The sequence below is a fragment of the Ceratosolen solmsi genome, unplaced genomic scaffold, assembly GCF_000503995.2.
Source record: "Ceratosolen solmsi marchali unplaced genomic scaffold, CerSol_1.0 scaffold26, whole genome shotgun sequence".
In the NCBI taxonomy this organism is placed as follows: Eukaryota; Metazoa; Arthropoda; class Insecta; order Hymenoptera; family Agaonidae; genus Ceratosolen; species Ceratosolen solmsi.
Genome location: NW_011948442.1, coordinates 1,560,418 through 1,578,953, shown reverse-complemented (window position 1 = coordinate 1,578,953; position 18,536 = coordinate 1,560,418). Strand labels below are relative to the sequence as shown.

General features: G+C 28.7%; 3 protein-coding genes across 5 annotated transcripts in view; 2 read left to right on the top strand and 1 right to left on the bottom strand.

Annotated features, from left to right (window-relative positions):
• EndoA (SH3 domain containing GRB2 like, endophilin-A) overlaps positions 1-11,811 on the bottom strand; it is a 32,068-nt gene extending 20,257 nt beyond the window's left edge. For 2 of the 3 annotated variants that reach the window (XM_011504062.1, XM_011504060.1), the window contains exon 1: positions 11,756-11,811. The gene's annotated coding sequence lies outside the window, so the exon portion shown is untranslated. Of the gene's footprint in view, positions 1-1,092; positions 1,277-11,755 lie in introns of those variants that run through there. The other variant, XM_011504061.1, reaches the window with a different exon arrangement.
• LOC105365842 (uncharacterized) lies at positions 3,861-5,738 on the top strand. The gene is made up of 3 exons (XM_011504099.1): positions 3,861-3,933; positions 4,419-4,458; positions 4,538-5,738. Exons 1-3 carry the CDS (start codon positions 3,861-3,863, stop codon positions 5,736-5,738), a joined length of 1,314 nt encoding a protein of 437 aa, XP_011502401.1.
• On the top strand, positions 6,600-7,922 carry LOC105365841 (uncharacterized). Its single transcript, XM_011504098.1, has one exon. The coding sequence runs from the start codon at positions 6,600-6,602 to the stop codon at positions 7,920-7,922; it is 1,323 nt and encodes a 440-aa protein (XP_011502400.1).
• Positions 11,812-18,536: the final 6,725 nt, after the last annotated feature.

Sequence of the window (18,536 nt, the reverse complement as noted above, 5' to 3'; positions counted from 1 at the left end):
ACGATGGAGTAGACACTTGCAAGTACTAAGTACTTAATAATCCGCCATAATTATATCGCTATTACAATAAATAACATTGCCATTCTGCTTTGTTGTTTTTAAAAATTACAATAGATAGTTACACTATTCTTCTTCGTGAAGTAAAAAAGTAAAAAAATTGCAATTTAAAAAATTCAATTTCCGTTTTTAGAAAAATATTCTTTTAGTTCTCAATTAGTCCGCATTAATGAAAAGTATTAAATGGTATTAATCTGTAGGCCTTTTTAATTTGTTTTTAAAAAGGTGTGATCTCTATTCATAAAGACACATTATGGAACTTAAATGCTACCGTTAGCTTTGAAATTGCAACTACAATTACTAGTCAATAGTAATTTTTATTTTTCTTATAGTATTAAATACTAAAAAGCAATATTTTTTTAAACATTGTTTAAAGCTATTCTATTAATAAAAAACGCAGTTTTACAAATATCTATTAATAATATTGTATAGAGTTAGATAAATATTTTCTACAACGTTTATATTTTTAGAAAAATATTATAGTTTTTAATAATATTATGAATTTTAAATAAGGGCTACACATCTCAAATGTTATGTTCTAGTGAAATTATAATATATCAACACTTGTAATGTTAGTAGTGTTCTTCAATCTAATGAGATATAAAGTGATGTCAAGATAATATAAAATCTCATTATCAACAAAAATCTAGTTTAATTTTATTTTATTGAAAATTTGAAAAAATTCTATTTGAATAAAAAAATATACCAGTATACTTAGTAATCGATAAATAATAAAAATAGTATCAGTTCAGTCAAATTGTCTCAAAATCGGTAAATAAACAATAATATTTAGTACTGTAATATGTGGACTTATAGCATGGATCTATTTCCATGATCGTAATACACTATACATAATTATAAATATAAGATTGATTTAATAAAGATAAATTAACAGGTACGATTTACATTAGATTTTATAATTATTACACAGAACGAGATCAACAGAGACAAATCTTTTACAAAAAGTTCTTGTATGTTTGCCCGAGAGTTGATATTTTTAGAGTTATTTTTTTTTAGAAAGAAAATAATACTTACAATTTGATCATTTCAGTGATAAATGGATATATATTCAGATTCTTCACTTTGTTTTGATTAAGGAGAGCACTTATAGTGATATACTCAAACCCAAGTATGTCAATGACACTTTCCCGTTTGGAAGAAATTGTAGTAAAAAAGCGCAATTATACATTTTGCATTTAAAGTATTATTTAATTACGACAAACAAATAATGAAAAGCTTTTTTTAAGATGCTGTAATTCAATATAAAAAATTAAGTTATTTGCATTCAAACGCAATTTGCTAACGATCTAGAAATTCTTGATCTTTTCAATTGGCTCTCTCTCTCTCTCTCTCTCTCTCTTACATTATTTTCGAGTACCCATAGATATCTTCTTCTATTATATTTTATTAATTTGTAATATCTAGAAAAAATTATACAGATAATTATAGAAAACGAGTTCAACAAAAAGGGCAATTTTCTTTATAATATATAATATATAATGAAAGCTTCAATTTAATTTTTGTAACTGTTCGGGATTGATGCAGTTCCATGAATTTCAGAAAAAGTAGGTCATATGGCTGTTCGACGTATGGCACGCGCGCTCGGGCGAATGTTTATAAACAAAATTCGACAAGTCCGAGCAAGTTTTACGATCTGCAATCTAATATACTATATGATCTCACAAAGGAAGAACGCCTACGTAACTTCTAGAAGCTTCGTTTTCTAACGCCACAAAGAATTTTCTGGAAAACGACTTGCCGCGGCACTGTTGCCGGCGTTGCATCCGCTGCATGCATATTTAAGCGCAGTTCGCCATGTGGCGACGCTTATTGTAATATTACTTCGCGTTCACTCAAGTGTAATTGCCGCTCAGTGCTTTACTATACTGTGAAGACGACACGTGGCTATATATTTGGCAGCCTAGTTACGAATACACGTGTACATAAGTATAAGAAATCTGAAGATTAGATTGTGATTACAGTGAAGCCAATGGAATAGTAATCAAAGGAAATATTAATTAAGCAGCAATCAATACACCTTGTCAGCAGTTTACAAGGTACCTCTTTTATATTAATAAATAAGCTAGACACCTCACATAAGAATAAAACAGGTAATTTCACATTCTCTCGGTCGAACCAGTGCTTCGACCTCAGACAGGCCCAAATAATCGGTAGGTGATAGAGCACGCTCTCTCGAAGCATCCCTTCGTCATCGTGCATTCCCTGAAACAGTCGAAGTCAACCCAGTGAACGCAACACGTCAAAGTCATTCTCAAGGCCAGACTACAGTATATCGACTAATCGACTATTAATATACATAAATAAGTCCTTCAACAGTTCTAAGGATTATAATTAATGACACTTTTGTGTGACTAGCTCTTCTATTATATTCTTCTATTATCTTCTATTATATTGATACGTCAAGCATACTTGATTCAAACATCATCTTCTCATGCTACCTGATAAGCATGATTGACTGACTACATCAGTTGATATTTACAACATCAGTATAACCTCAATTACATGATATACTGTACCATCAATAGAGTCTACCACCATCAAGACTCCAAGGACACACCCACATTACATAACATTACAATATTAATTATAATTATTTTCAAATTATAAACATTGTTTTATTAAATACATAATATTTTCATCCTTGTCAATTATTATTTCCCTTTAAAGTTATCTTGCTGAGACTAATCCACTGAACTATTGAATTGGTAGTTCGAGTCATAAACTAAATCTTTAAAATCGAACATTTGGTCCTTCGAGCCGGATCGTCTCATCGTCAGATATCAGATTAAAAGAATCGAGCAAACGAACAAGGCCAATATTGACATACCAGGTCTGCCAGCCTCAATAGAAAGCAGTATATCCAAGAGAATATCTGGTTTCATTACACGAGTCATCGAGGAAAGACATCAAAGGTATGATGGAAGCTAAAAGAGCAGGAACTTCACTAACAAAGAAAGCCACTTCTCTTTGTAGCTCAACGTCTACTCGACTAAAATCTGAATTTATGGTAAAAATGAATGCTCAAACTGAACGTGTAAAAATATTACAGAGACTTGCTGAGAAATATGCTGTGTCAGAGCCTGACGTCATGGCAGAGGAACTGTCAGATGCATTTTTACTTGCCGAAGAAATCCACAAGACCTTCAACAAGGAAAATGCATATCTAGAAACGATCTAGGCCACTGCTCAAGACAGTGAAGACAGTATTCCAACCGATATTTTATCAATCGAAGCAGCCCAATTTGTAACCACACGAGGAATTATCAGCAAACTTCGCTAAAGCTTCAAGCTCTAATGCAATGAGCAACAGCCCACACCACATCCTACAAGAACAAGCGTAAGCCGATTATCAACGATTCAGTTACCAAAATTCAGTGAAAAGCAAGAAGACTGGGATGCATTCAGTGGTATCTTCCAGGCACTCGTCCTAAAAAACAAGGAAATTAGTGAGGTGGAAAAGTTGCATTATCTCTTCACTTCAGTCGACGACTCAGTTCTACCCCTTATAAAGGGACTTCCTCTCACTAAAGAATCCTTAATGCCAGCATGGGAAACACTCACCAAGCAGTTCAGAAACCCACACCAATCGATCCGCGCCAGCCTTCTTAAAATTTTTCCTCCCGTAAAACCAGTAAAGGATGATGCAGAGGCTTTGAGGAATCTTGCCAAAAGATCAAAAGAGGCAATAAACACCTCCTTTCCCTGAATATACTACCAGATTTTTTGAATTATATTCTTGTACACCAAATTTCATTATACTTTGACCGCACTACAGTTGAGCTATGGGAAGCTTCGCTAGGAACATCTACCGCCTACCCTCGCCTAGATCAATTGAAGACGTTCCTCACCACAAGGGTGAGATCTCTTGAATAAAGCGAACGGGTGACAGCAAATCCTGCATGTCCGCGGAAATCGCCACCTACGCGGTCGCAACAGGCGAGGCCGTCTTCTTCATCAAAGAAATCCTCTAACTGTTATCAAGTATGTGCTAAAAAACCTCTGTCAAACTATCCCATAACTCAACATAAAGGTAAATGGTGCGTGTGCTGTGACAAAAGGCATATTATGTATCAGTGTAAAGAATTTAAGAACATATCAGAAATAGAAAGAAAAAACCTTTTAGAAAAGCGAGGCAGATGTGTAAACTGTTTGTCTCGTCACGACAAGGCTTCATGCACTGCACCCCCAAAATGCAGAGAATATAACACATACAAACCATAACACAATATTACATGCAGCATTGAAAAATCAAGGCACTGCCAACAAGGCTATAATGCCATCAACCAGCTGAGATGAGGAGACAATCGTCAAACAAAATCATACCAATTTGTCTTTATTAGCCACAGCCATAGCAGAAATTCGAACAGTCAACATGACAGTGCAAGTTCGACTTCTCATTGACCCAGGAACTATCATTTATTGTCAAAAGACTCGTAAAAAATCTACATATTCCTAAAAGGGACTCCACCGTCCACGTTCATGGAATTGGGGGAGCTCAGTTAACTAGAACCCAAGGAGTTGTGACAGTAACTCTTCAATCTATCAATTCTAATTCCATTGTCATAATACAGGCTCACATTCTAAAAACATTAACCTCAATTATTCCTTCTGCTGACCCTGCATCGCATGACTGGTCACATCTACAGGGTCTACCATTAGTCGATCCACAATATTTTAAACCTCGCACAATAGACATCATTCTGGGATCTGACACATATGGACAAATAATTAAACCTCGAGTCATCACTGACTCTCCGCATGTATCAATGGCTCAGTTATCCATTTTTAGATGGCTTGTTCTGGGACCAGCAACTTCCAAGCAAATTTCAATAGTAACAGCATTTCATGTTTCCTGGCATGACGAGGAAGAAAAAATCCACGAACTCTTCTTAAAATTTTGGGTTCTGGAAGAAGTGCATTCAGGCGATAACATCAAACGTACACCAGAAGAACAACAATGTGAGGAATATTTCAAGAATACCCATTCACGAGATTTAAAGGGGAGATACATAGTGCGAATTCCGCTTACATCTCCCAGTGACAAACTTGGGTCCACATACAATACTGCACGCCGTTTCTTACAGAGTCTACTTAACAAATTCGTAAAATCAGAAGAATATCGAATGCACCAGTTCATGATAGAATATAAAAATCTTGGTCACATGAAACTAGCTCCTACATCTTCCAGTCATCAAACACGATATTATCTGCCCCATCACGGTGTGCTCAAACCAGATAACACCACCACCAAATTAAGAATAGTATTCAATGGTTCCTGCAAGTCGACATCAGGACTTTCTCTCAATGATATTATGTATACTGGACCTAACCTAAATCCAGACATTTCAGACGCCTTAATTTGGATCAGAAGACAACGTTATCTGTTTGCCACCGACATCAGGAAAATTTACAGACAAATAAGAGTACATGAAGATGACTGGGATCTACAGAGAAGTCTGTGGATTAATGAGAACAATGAAGAAGTCTCCTATCACTTGACAACTGCTACTTATGGAAAACGAGCTGCACCCTTCCTGGCAGTGAGAACACTACTGCAATTGGTGGAAGATGAAGGAGAAAAATACCCTCTAGCTGTGCCTTCCATCATTCATGGAAGATACGTTGACGACATATTTGGGAGTGCGGACACCCCAGGATAGCTAGTGAAAGTCGCACAAAATTACAAGACCTCTGCATGGCGGGCGGTTTCCCACTGGAAAAATGGTATGCAACCCACAAGCACGTCACCACCGCAGTCAATGCCGACAATATTCAACCACAAGCGGTTTCATTCGTCGATTGCACAACTAAAATTCTTGGGTTAAGATGGTCTCCTCAACAAGATATATTTTTATTCACGACCATACAGACACCGAATCAAGATAGTAAGTTTACGAAGCGCCTTATCTTATCTGAGGTTGCAAAAATATTTGATCCACTGGGTTTTGTATCACCCGTTGTAATCAAGGCAAAGATCTTCATGCAGGAGCTTTGGTTACACAAACTACATTGGGATGAAACTCTACCTGCTCAACTGTCATCCCAATGGATAATCATTAGATCAGCCCTTGCCGCATTGTCAAAAATAACCATCCCACGTTGGCTTAAAGTTACAGGCTCCTCTCGACAAGAACTGCATCGTTTTTCTGATGAACCTCAACGGGCAATTTCCGCCGTTATATACATCGTGGTGCACGATTCACATGGCACCACAACCACTCTGGAATGCTCAAAGACAAAGGTGGTCCCATTAAAGAAAATCACCATACCACGATTGGAACTCGCAGCAGCACTGTTACTCTCAAAATTAGCTCACTACGTAGTTGCCACTCTACGAATGGACATTGATGCAATCTACCTATGGACTGACTCCCGAGTGACACTGGCATGGATAAAATCCCACCCATCTAGGTGAAAGGAATTTGTAAGCAACAGAGTATCGTCAATTCAAGATCTTACACCCAATGCAATGGAGATTCGTCTCTGGAATATCAAATCCAGCAGACTGTGCATCAAGAGGCATGACATCATTCCATCTTCAAGAACACCCTCTTTGGTGGAATGGACGACAATGGATTTCAAATCCTAAGAATTGGCCACGTCAGCCAACTCTGGATGATAGTCAATGCCAACAGGAAGCAAGACCTTGCACAACACTCATCGCTACTACCTTTAAGCTACAATACGCCTGGAAATTAATCTATAAGCATTTAAAACTTGAAAAAATAATAAGAATTACAGCTGTCTGCATCTCATTTATAGAGCGACTGAGGAAGGCTCGGCTAACATTAGCCTATCTCCAAACGAACATTAAGGCCCGTGAAGTGACAAGAATTTACTGGATAAAGGAAACTCAAGCAGCGTACTTTCAGCACGAGTTAAAAATAATGCTAAACAGCAATCAATTGCCAAAACCACATTCACTCAGTCGACTGACAGCATATGTCGATATTCAAGGAGTAATTAGAGTCGGCGGGAGACTCAAAAAGGCATCAATTAAGCAAGATCAAATGCACCCTGTCATTCTCCCACGATCTTCTCATCTCACGACCCTTATCATCGATGATGCGCACCAACGAACCCTCCATGGAGGCACACAGATCACGTTGGCCTACATTCGACAGCAATACTGGGTCATTGGTGGAAGACATCCAGTAAGGTCACACATCTTACATTGTGCTATCTACGCACTACAAAGAGGAATTCGTGCAAAACAAATAATGGTACAGCTACCAATCTCAAGAGTAACTGCATCAAGGCCATTCACTAACACTGCCGTGGATTATGCTGGACCAGTAACTATGAAAATAAAAAGGGGGCGAGGAGCGAAAACCTACAAGGCCTGGATCTGTCACTTCGTATGCTTTGCTACATCAGCTGTTCATTTAGAGGTAGACTCCGATTATACTACTGACGGTTTCATTTCAGTATATAGGAGGTTCGTCGCACGCAGAGGAATTTCCAAAACAATATATTCAGATTGCGGTACCACCTTTGTCAGAGCAGACACCGCCCTGAAGAAACAATTCATACAAGGTACTCACGATCAAAAACGAATCAACAGTATTATGGCGCAAGACAACACTCATTGGGAATTCAATCCATCCGCGACACCTCACATAGGTGGCAAATGGGAAGCAGCGGTAAAATCAATAAAACACCACCTGCGACGCACCCTTAGAGAAACCTTGCTCACCTTCGAAAAGCTTATTACGCTGCTTGCACAAATCGAAGCCATTCTTAATTCTAGACCCTTAGAATCATTAAGTGACGATCCAGAAGATACTACCACACTCACCCCTGGGCACTTTCTAACAGGAGGCACAGCACCATCCACGGAATGACATTAAAGAAGGTTCCCTTGTGCTCATTACCGATGAAAGATTACCTCCTTGCAAGTGGCCACTCGCTCGAGTACAAAAAATACATCCCGGTGAAGACAGACTAACCAGAGTCGTAACGTTAAAGACGGTATCCGCTACAATGTTAAGGCCGATACATAAACTTGCCGTGTTACCAATTCCCGAAGGATAAAACTACAATACAAAACTACATAACACTGAACTATTGAATTGGTAGTTCGAGCCATAAACTAAACCTTTAAAATCGAACAGTAATATACGTATATTACCAAATATTATCTTTTCATAGTTTATGAACTTTGTAGTATAATTATTTATTAATTTAAAATTCTTAATTGTAGAGTGCCGGGAATAAATTAATTTTTATTTTTTAAAAGCAAAAGCATATAATAAAATCATTAAGCTTATTATTAATTTTTTGTACTAGTCAAGTACTATTTAAAATTAGCTTCTTATTCTTGTTCTTCATTATTTAAATTTAAATTCTAAAATTTTTTCTTGATATTTTTAGTTGATAAATATTGCCAAAATAAGATAGTACGTGAATATACTAGCATAACTACAAGTTCTTTTATGATCATAAAATGTGCAAAAATGTATAACAAAAGTAAAAATATAATCAATATAATTCAATATATTGTATATAAATGTTTCTGGTATTTAAGATCATCAATAAATATTATTGCTACAGTTGAAATTAAGGCTTGCCTTTTGAAAGAATAAAAAAGCACTATTTGTTGATTATACTTGAATAATTTTTAATCACATTGTCACTTCGGGTTATTTAGTCACAAGAGGGATACAAAAACTATATTATGAACTATTTATGAAGATAATTTATGAGCATCGAAAAAAATAAATAATAGTGATATTCGCATCCTTGTTGATGTGTCTTAGTAGCAACTCAAAAAAATACATAATGTTTAAGAACAATACCAGTCATTGTGAGAAATTTTGTTGAAGTAAAACACAATAAAACACAGTGTTTATCTTCTTGCACAAATCATTATATATGGAAGTTAATTATTGCTATGTTTTAAATAAGTATCTTCATTCGGTTATAATATAAATAGTGTAGTAGAATAATAGTAGTTTGCAAAATAATACATTTTATATAGTTCATTTCTTTAATAAAATTGTTACATCCAAGATTCTATTTCCTTTAATAAGTAAAAAAATTATCTAATTGAGAGTCCTAAAGCAATCAACTAGAAGTCATCAGATTTATGAATATAGGAGTTATCTATTCTGATTCAAATTTTTTTTATATAAGTAACAAAATTGTATATAATTATACATAGTCAAGTTTGTACTTGGAAAATACAGAATCTGGCAACATAGCGAGTAAAATATCAATTTCTAGATACTACAAACAATTGATAGAAGATTTGACAAACAATTTCTTATAGAACTGAATTTAATATATTTATTGTAAACTTATTTCCCTTCATTTGAGAATTATTCCTTTCAACTGCGTGATATGTGGAAGCTTCTCTACGTTGAAATTAGTATTTTTACGATTGTAAATAATGCCCTTAATTAACTAATTCTAGAAGATTTTGTCTTAAATTGCAAAATCAACTAAATTAAACTAAGGAAAATGTTTACCATATTTCTAATATCTTTTATAATTAAGAGCTACTACGCAGGTAAATTAATTGATAATCTAGCCCAACCAATGGCAAACAACAAATAACAATATGAAATGGCTATCTTTTATCTTAATGAGTTTTTTATTAATCACAGGACTTTACACATATCGAGTTAAAACACTAAAATAATATAGTGAAAATGACTTCTTCTTGCCGTTCTTAAAACAGAACAATTATACTCGATAGTATAAAACTAACAATGCAATTAATATTATAACAAAATTTTTTTTAATTTAAAAAAAATTGCATGTGATTCAGATTATGATGTGAACCTTCATTAATTTAGCATCATTATTTTATTCACTTAAATTTATTCTATAACATGACTATAAAATACCATTCGAATTACGCATGGGTTATTAATAGTTTATGTGGTTTATCAAGGACGAACGGAATTAAATTTTAGTTCAATCAAAAAATAATTTAAGACATTTAATTTATAAAATCATGACATTGGTATTTTACAAGTTTCTTTTAACATAATCAAATAAATTTTATATTGAAAGATAATCCAGTTAATTTATTTTAAAAGCGTTATAGTGAAATGAATGAAGAATTGAAACTCTGAAAGAGCAATAGCCTTTTGCCGTCATTAGAGAAATATGTATTTAATTCGATATCTTAAATAGCAATATTGCTCCGTTCTATTCACATACAATGTGAATTTATTTGTTATTTATATGTTAAAATCTTTTTATATTTATAATCATAATTTCTATCTTTTCAATAAAATCTTACCTTTGTCGGTGGAAAGTTATAAATTTTAAAAAAGCCATAAACAATGTCACACAATATAGTAATACGGAAAGGTTTCAGATTTTGGTAAAGATATTTTATCATTGCATATCAATGAAGTAACCCTAGGACTGCTATAATATATTTGAGTCTGCAGATAATGTAATGCGTATCATATATTTTAAGTACTCAAACATAATGATTATTTTCATAATCTCCTATTGTTCGGAAATGAAGCAATTTCTAAGACCATCGGCTATCGGCATCGCTAGTCTCTCTAGCTCTTAGATTTCTGTAAACATTTGGAACGAGAATTTTCGTGTACTTATTATGTTTTGGTTTCAAATAGTCTACAATGTTTATGTCTTCGAGCAGTAACGTCGCTTGGAATTCCCCAAACTTCTTACGCTTTGTTTCTTCTCAGAATTCTCAAAATTTCTAGTGTTTTCTTTCTGCGCCTCATGTATGATTCCAGTGCAGCAACAACGATGTTTTGTTACCAGATAAGTAAGCTGTCGCGTGGATATATAAGGCAAGCACGCGGCGAGCCACGCGCTTTTACTGTGAGTCCCTCTTGCATTGAATCGATCTAATAGCGATCCCTCTAAGTGAAGAAGCCATAGCACGGATATCGGTCTGCCTCAGCGGAACCGTCATGGAACGGTCGGTATATTTCAGCAGAGCCGCCACGGAACGATTAAGCCTCTTTGTGCGCGTGTTCAAGAGGCTTATAGGCTCATTGTGTATCAGTCGGTCAATAATTATAAGTCATTACGTTTTTTAGCTAGTGTTTTCAACCACACACCAGTCGCTCAGCTATATCATACAATGAAGCCATCCAAAGAGACACAAGTTTAATTACCAAGCGTGTCACGCGTACAACCAGTCAAGGGTGCTGACTGCATTAAGAGAAAACTACACTGCCAGAACAAGCACAGTTTTCAGGTATGTTCATATCTACACTTCAAGGCCACACGTCCTACACAGGAGTGTGAGCATAGTACTGCTAATTCTTGGCAATATTAGTAGAGACCACTTTATTGTATACACTCGTCAATGCCACACGTCCTACATATTGCCATATTATCTCATATTATCTCTGCTAGTCCTTACAACACTAGCAGAGGCCACGACATCGTCACCATAAAAGAGCAACCTCATCATTGAGACAAGACAGAGTTTTACACTCTTCTGTAAGAAGTGAACCTTGCTTATTATAAATGTGATTGTCAATAAACCATATGTTCACGAAGATTGCACATACTACACCTTTCTGTAATCTATACACTTGACACCCACCCAAGCATCTGCTAGAGCAGGCGGCAAATTATTACAGCTATAAAAACACTGGCAGTTCGGGCCAGGAATAACACCACTTTTGAATACATTTGAATTATACGAAATTATTTTTAATAAATTTTTTTGTACCTTTAATTCCGTTGCCCGTTTTCTTTTCCAAACGACAGCAATAAATACATACTTCAATAATTCTATTTATTCAGCGGATTAATAGTACGATATAAATTTCGAAAGTATTTGTACTTGCTTAATAATTCTTTACTTTTGTCTATAAGGGAATAATATTTTTGTAAAACTAAAATTTTGTAGAAACAATAGAAACAATAGAAACAAGTCGTGTTGTACATAAAGAAAACATTAACAATTAATTCAAATTCATAAATATTACTTTATCATATAAATAATGTTTATTAGATTAAATTATTAATCTTTATTACTGCACTATATTTAAACTTAAATCATTTGTTATAAGAAATATTATGGGTAAAATAAAATTGATCTTAAAAGTACAGACACACAGAAAATAAAAGAATATTGTAACATAATTTATGAATATCTGTTAAATATAAATATTAATTCATATATTTAAATATTAAGATGAGAATACAGTTAAAATTAAAAAAATTATTTAACAATATTTTAAATTAAATCAATAATTTTATTAAATGGTATTATTTTAATAATGTATATTTAACGGCAAATGCATCTATAGTTTGTTATTGCTAAATATGTTACGCTTATAAATAAATACATACATACATACATACAAACATACAAATATATATATATATATTTAAATAATTATTAATTTATTAATAAATTTTTTAAATATAATAAATATAACTCGTTTTGTAGAAATATATAATCTTAGCAGTTGCTGGATCAATAATTAAATAATAAATTTGAAATTAATTTTTCATATTATAGAAATTTATTCACCAGTTTCCACTTAAATTAACAAAATCATGTTTCATGTAGATATTATACATTTATATTTATTTAATATTTATGATATATCATTATGATGTTGTTCAAAAAACCTGATTTCGTGGTACATGATAAATAATTTAACATTAGATATTTATTCGCCGTTTCACACTAGATGAATTATATGTATAGTTTATTTTTTATCACAATTAATATACAATTTCAAAATATAGTGTTAAAGTCAATTTTTTTTTAATTACCATTCTGATTGAAAATAAAATACGCAAATGAAATACTTAATTAATTTAAGTTTAATATTTAGGAATTTTAAGAAATTTGAAAGTTTTTGTTTATTTTTTTAGAAAAATTATGTACTCAACATAAATCGATTTAAAATTAATTTAAATAAAGGTGGATAAATGTATTTTTTTTTATTTATTATTAATAGAAATTTTGTAGTCAATGTTAATATGTTTTATAAATATCTTTTGTAAATGAAAAAATCTATTGAATTTCCATAATTTTTTATGCATTTTAAAATTCTTAGCATTATAAATTATAAACAATTGTTGTGATCCTTTTTCCATTAATTATTTATTCATTTCAAGCAAAGTGTAGAAAATATTATTGGGATTTTACAAATTACCTATCATTATAATATGTAACGGATTCTATCAAATATTTTATAAGGATTTGAATAAACTAATGGACTGTTCTCGTAAAATTAATACATCGCAGATTTCTTTTATTTTATTAAATATATTATTGTAAAGTTTGTTAAGAAAAAGGATACAATAATGTAGCTTTATCTTTTTTTTAAACAATAATAATCTGTTATAATTAATTGACTATATTTTCAAAATAGAATAGTTTAATGAATTTTTTCATAACATATAATTTGAAAAAAAGTAAAAAAACTTAAAATTGAAGATTTTAAAATATTTTTGCTAAATTTATAGTTTTTTAATTTGATTAAATTGAACAGAAACAAAGAAAATTTAAAATATGTATTTATTAAAAAATTACTAGTTAATTAATCAAAATTAATAATGGAGTAAATGGTTCAATAAATTGAATGAAATTTAGAGCTGACTTACCTTTATTATAATTGATGCAATAACATGACATAAATACAATAAATGATTAATTAAGTGATTTAATGAAATTTTTGAATTAGTATCATAAATTCCAATTAAATAATTCAAAATTTATGATTAATGAATAAGAATGAACTAACAGAAATATATTTATACTATATTACACCCAATTTATTTAACAAAGAAATATCTCAACAGCCTTTGCAGAAGTACTTTTGCAATACACTGATCGATACATGGACCCAGTTTTCTTGCTCATACTTCTTTACGCCTGTGCACCATGCGCACAAACGTTCTCTGATACTACATATGGGATTCGAAGTACGATTTCTCTTAATAATTGTTTAGATTATTATTTTATTTAACTTATATTAATTTTTATATTATGCTGAATTTTAGCACTAATGGTTTTACCAACTTAAATGTCTAAATTCAAAATTTATACAAAAATTTAAGGTAATGTGTTAACCTATACCAAATTTTCTTTTAATTAATTTTCTTTAAATTAAAATTTAATCTTAACTTAAAAAATGTAATATTAAAAATTAACTTTTAAAAATGTTTTTCCAATTTTAACGATCAATTATTTTATTTTAATTTTCTGTTAAAATAATTTCTTTTTCATAGTTTGAATTTTTATAATAATTCATTCATTAATTTAATGTTATAAAAATGCTGTTATTAATAGTACTAAAGGTAATTTATGAGATTAAAGAACCTATTTATTTATTTAATAACGATGTTCTATTACATTAAAAAATATATTGCTAATATTTTAAAGTACAGTTACAAATTTTCTTTTTAAAAAACTATTTGTACCAATTGCAAAATATATGTAAAAGAAATTAAAATAAGATATTTTTTAATATTTAAAGAAGTAAGCAAAAATTTAATATTTATAAAACATTCTACTGTACTATAAGACATTTTTATGTTATTTATTAAAAATCAAATAAAAGAAAACAAAAATAAGCTACTAAGCATAAAAAAATGTTATTAATTAATATAGATATTGATTATCTATAAATTCTTTGAAAATATGTTTTTTATTAATAAATACAATGATTAATATTTAGTTAGTTAGATATTTTTACAAAAAATTAAGTCCTTATTATTGAAAAATAAGTTCTAAGTAGGTTTTTGCCAATGTTTATAATCAAACTATTTAATAAGAAATAACAAATTCATAATTTTTTACTACGTAATCAGAGTGAAATATACACAATTTATTTTCTAAATAAAATTTCATCTATCACTATAATATAAAATTTTTATTTAATGAATGTATATACATCAATGGACTAAATTTAAATAGAATAATACTAAAAAAAATTTAATTAACTGCATTAATAAAAGCTAATTAAAAAGAAAATTAATTTTATTAATATATATTTTTATATTGTTTCTACTTAATTTAATTATATTTTGTAAATATTAATTTTATTATTAGCGATATATTAATTAGGTAAAATATGGATATTTATTTTTGCATAATCTCAATTTTCTATAAATGTATTTGAAAATACTTATATAAATTATGTTCAATCCATAACAATTGAATTAATAAACTCATTGTAATTAATTTCTTATATTTTTATATTCTATTTGTATATTTCTTTCAACAAATTTTGCATGTCTCATTTAACTAAATATTCCAGTATAAAAATTATACCAATATAGAAAAGATGTTTTTTCATTTTATTCTATTTTAATTATAAGTGCATCTTAATTTAGTCATTGAAGTGACTTATATTAAATTAGAATATTGCTTCATAATCAATACCCAATATATTATTATTTTTTTTTTTCTTTAAGACTTAAATATCATTTTACCTTTAGTTATTTAATATTTAATGTCATTTAATATTACTAATTGATATAGTACATTCTTAAATATATTTAAAAAATACTATAATGTAAACAAAGTTTATTTATATTACAGCATTGAAGAAAAGTTATTAATCGGAAAGCTATAAAATTTGAGTTATAATCGTGCACAATTGAATGAATTTATCAAAATATAAATAGCAAAATTAATTAATCAAATTTTTTAAGTATAGTAAATAAAGTAGTGATGAAAATAATTAAATGAAATTATTAGTTTAATTAATTAGATTGGATATTATTTTGTAAAGATGTAGTTACAACCAATATATTTAATTTATTATTTGACAATATCTTATTATAAATTTATTATTTTATATCTAATAAAGAGCTGGTTCAAATGATCTCTTAATATTTTATTAAATTTAATTACAAGTTTAACAGTTGTAAAAGCAAATTAAAAGTAAAAAAATTAGTTATTAAGAATATAGTTTAATAAAATACTCGATATTATTGTATTATTCCAACTGAAAAAATAGTCTTCTATATATATACATTCAATTCCAGCCTGATACCCCTTTTTCAATCCATGATGTACTGCAAGAAATATAAATATTACTTTTAAGTATACATGATTATCTGTAAATATCATAAACTAAAAATATTTATTATGAGATAATCTTATTAAATGCTGTATAGAAGTAAGAATACTTCAAACTGTTGTATTTTTATATTTTTGACCTACAAAAGATTTTTAAATATAATATACTATTATAAATGTACTAAATGAACCGATGTATAGACAAAAAAAAAATAAAATTCAGTTCAAATATTGTTAATATAAATAAATACAATAAATGGATCAATAGATACCAGCATATAAAAATTAATCCTAAAAGACATAAAAATGTGTATATTAAATATATATATATACAATTGATGTTAGTAATTGATAAATAATTCAACTGATAAAAAAGAAATAATGTCAACCTTCACTTACATAGCTTTGACTATGGAAAAGTATCTAATTTGGTCACTTGCTTTTAGGTGATAAACATTCTAATTAGTTGAAAAAAGTTTTATTTTACACTTTATTAATTTCTACTTTTTCAGTAGGTATATATCTATGTCGTTTAACTTGGTATACGTATATATATATATGCTTTATATTAAATATATTGTATTAATTAATTTAAATGTATTATTATTAAAGAAAACTTTAAATATAAAGAGAAATGAAAATCTATCAAAGAAAGAAACGAAAACACAAAAATTAATATTGAAATTATAAATTTTATGTAATGTCATAATATATCAAAAAATTTATTAAAAATAAAAAAAAAAAATTTAAATAACTTAAATTTATTTTTATTAAAACGTGATTCGACTTATTTTATGTATCTCTCAAGTTAATATTTTTATATTATTATTTTTCATTGTATAAATTTTAACAAATACTTGATACCTTTCTTTCCATTAAAATTTTAAGCATATAAATATAAAAATTTTATAATTATAGAATAGCGTATAATTTTTAATTTTTTTAATTCTTGGTGCAAATATAAATTATATGAAATCTATAAATATCATCTATAGCTTTAATCTACCATATTCAAATTATATGCTAGATTAAAATACTGTTTATTCATAATTTTTAAGTAAATTATAAATCTAATTATGAAAATTAATAGAAAATATATCACAATATATCATGTATTTCCCTTAAGCAAAACATACAGGTTCTCATGATATTTTATATTAAATAATATTGGACACAATAGTATTAAATGTTAACATCTATACATACATATCAATTTAGTTATTTTGGTACTACATTCTTTTCTACAAATAGATAATACTAATTTCATCAAATATATTTAAATATTTAAATATTTGATGTTATATAAAAGTAAATTTTTATGCTTCTATTTACAAATGAACTAAAAGTATTCATATAAATAATATATAAAACTGTTCTTAATTATGTAAATAGAACTATACTTTTAAAAGATGTTTATAGTATTATCTGAATTACTATTTAAATTGTCTGACAAATTAAAAGAAATAATAGAATTATTGTTTTTAAAAAAGTATCCAATCAAATTTATTAATATAATTAATTGCATTATGTTATAAAATCTCCTATACAAATATATTTATTCTTTAAATGAAAATTTTCTAATTCATAAACATTTATTAATGTTTTTTTTAATGTGATTGTTTTATCTTTGTTCGAATATTTATAATTATAAAAATTAATCATATAACTATTAATATAAATTTTTTAATTTATATTAAGGAATTTTTAATTTATTATTAATTAGAAGATGAGAATTAGTTACAAATATCTAAGCTATATTTTCTCTAAAATTATGTTTTAATAAATAATAATTATAAAATTTAAATAAAATATATTTCACGTTTGTTAAATTTTGGTGTACTTTTAATATTTCTAATTAAATTACTAAAACAGGTTAAATGAAAAAATATAAATTTCATTTATTCATAAATACAACTTTGTAACTAAATAATAATTAAAGTTTTATTAACATTTTTAATAATTAAATTTATATTATTTTTAATGATTAAAAAATTAATTTTCAATTTAAAAAAATATTAGTATAACAATTTGAAACATAAATGGAAAAATTGAATTTAAATGTTAATATTTTTATAAAGTAGATAAAAATTCTTACAAATAATAGTTAACGAAAATTAGTTAATTCTATTAGAATACAATATAATATAATTACCTTATTTTTTATTCTGATAAAAAAGGTGATAAATTTTATTATAATTTAATTGAAATATATATAAAAATGTTACAAATAGTTTATAAAAATGCCATATTAACAGTATCAAGTTTTATTAGCGGAATAGTTACGATACAAAATTTACATTATGAATTCATCATCGATTAGAAACATAATTAGGAAATATGGAATTAGGAAAATATTATATTTCGAAAGTTTTTTATTAGATACAAAATTAGAAAATATTAAAAAAAATTGTAATATCAAATATAATAATTAAAACTGATTCTTAATAGTTTTTATATTTTA

Coding starts and splice junctions, on each gene's coding strand:
- LOC105365842 (XM_011504099.1), top strand. CDS start 3,861: ATGGGAAGCTTCGCTAGGAACATCTACCGCCTACCCTCGCCTAGATCA. Junction 3,934..4,418: donor AGACGTTCCTCACCACAAGG/GTGAGATCTCTT, acceptor TGTCTTTATTAG/CCACAGCCATAGCAGAAATT. Junction 4,459..4,537: donor CGAACAGTCAACATGACAGT/GCAAGTTCGACT, acceptor TATTCCTAAAAG/GGACTCCACCGTCCACGTTC.
- LOC105365841 (XM_011504098.1), top strand. CDS start 6,600: ATGACATCATTCCATCTTCAAGAACACCCTCTTTGGTGGAATGGACGA.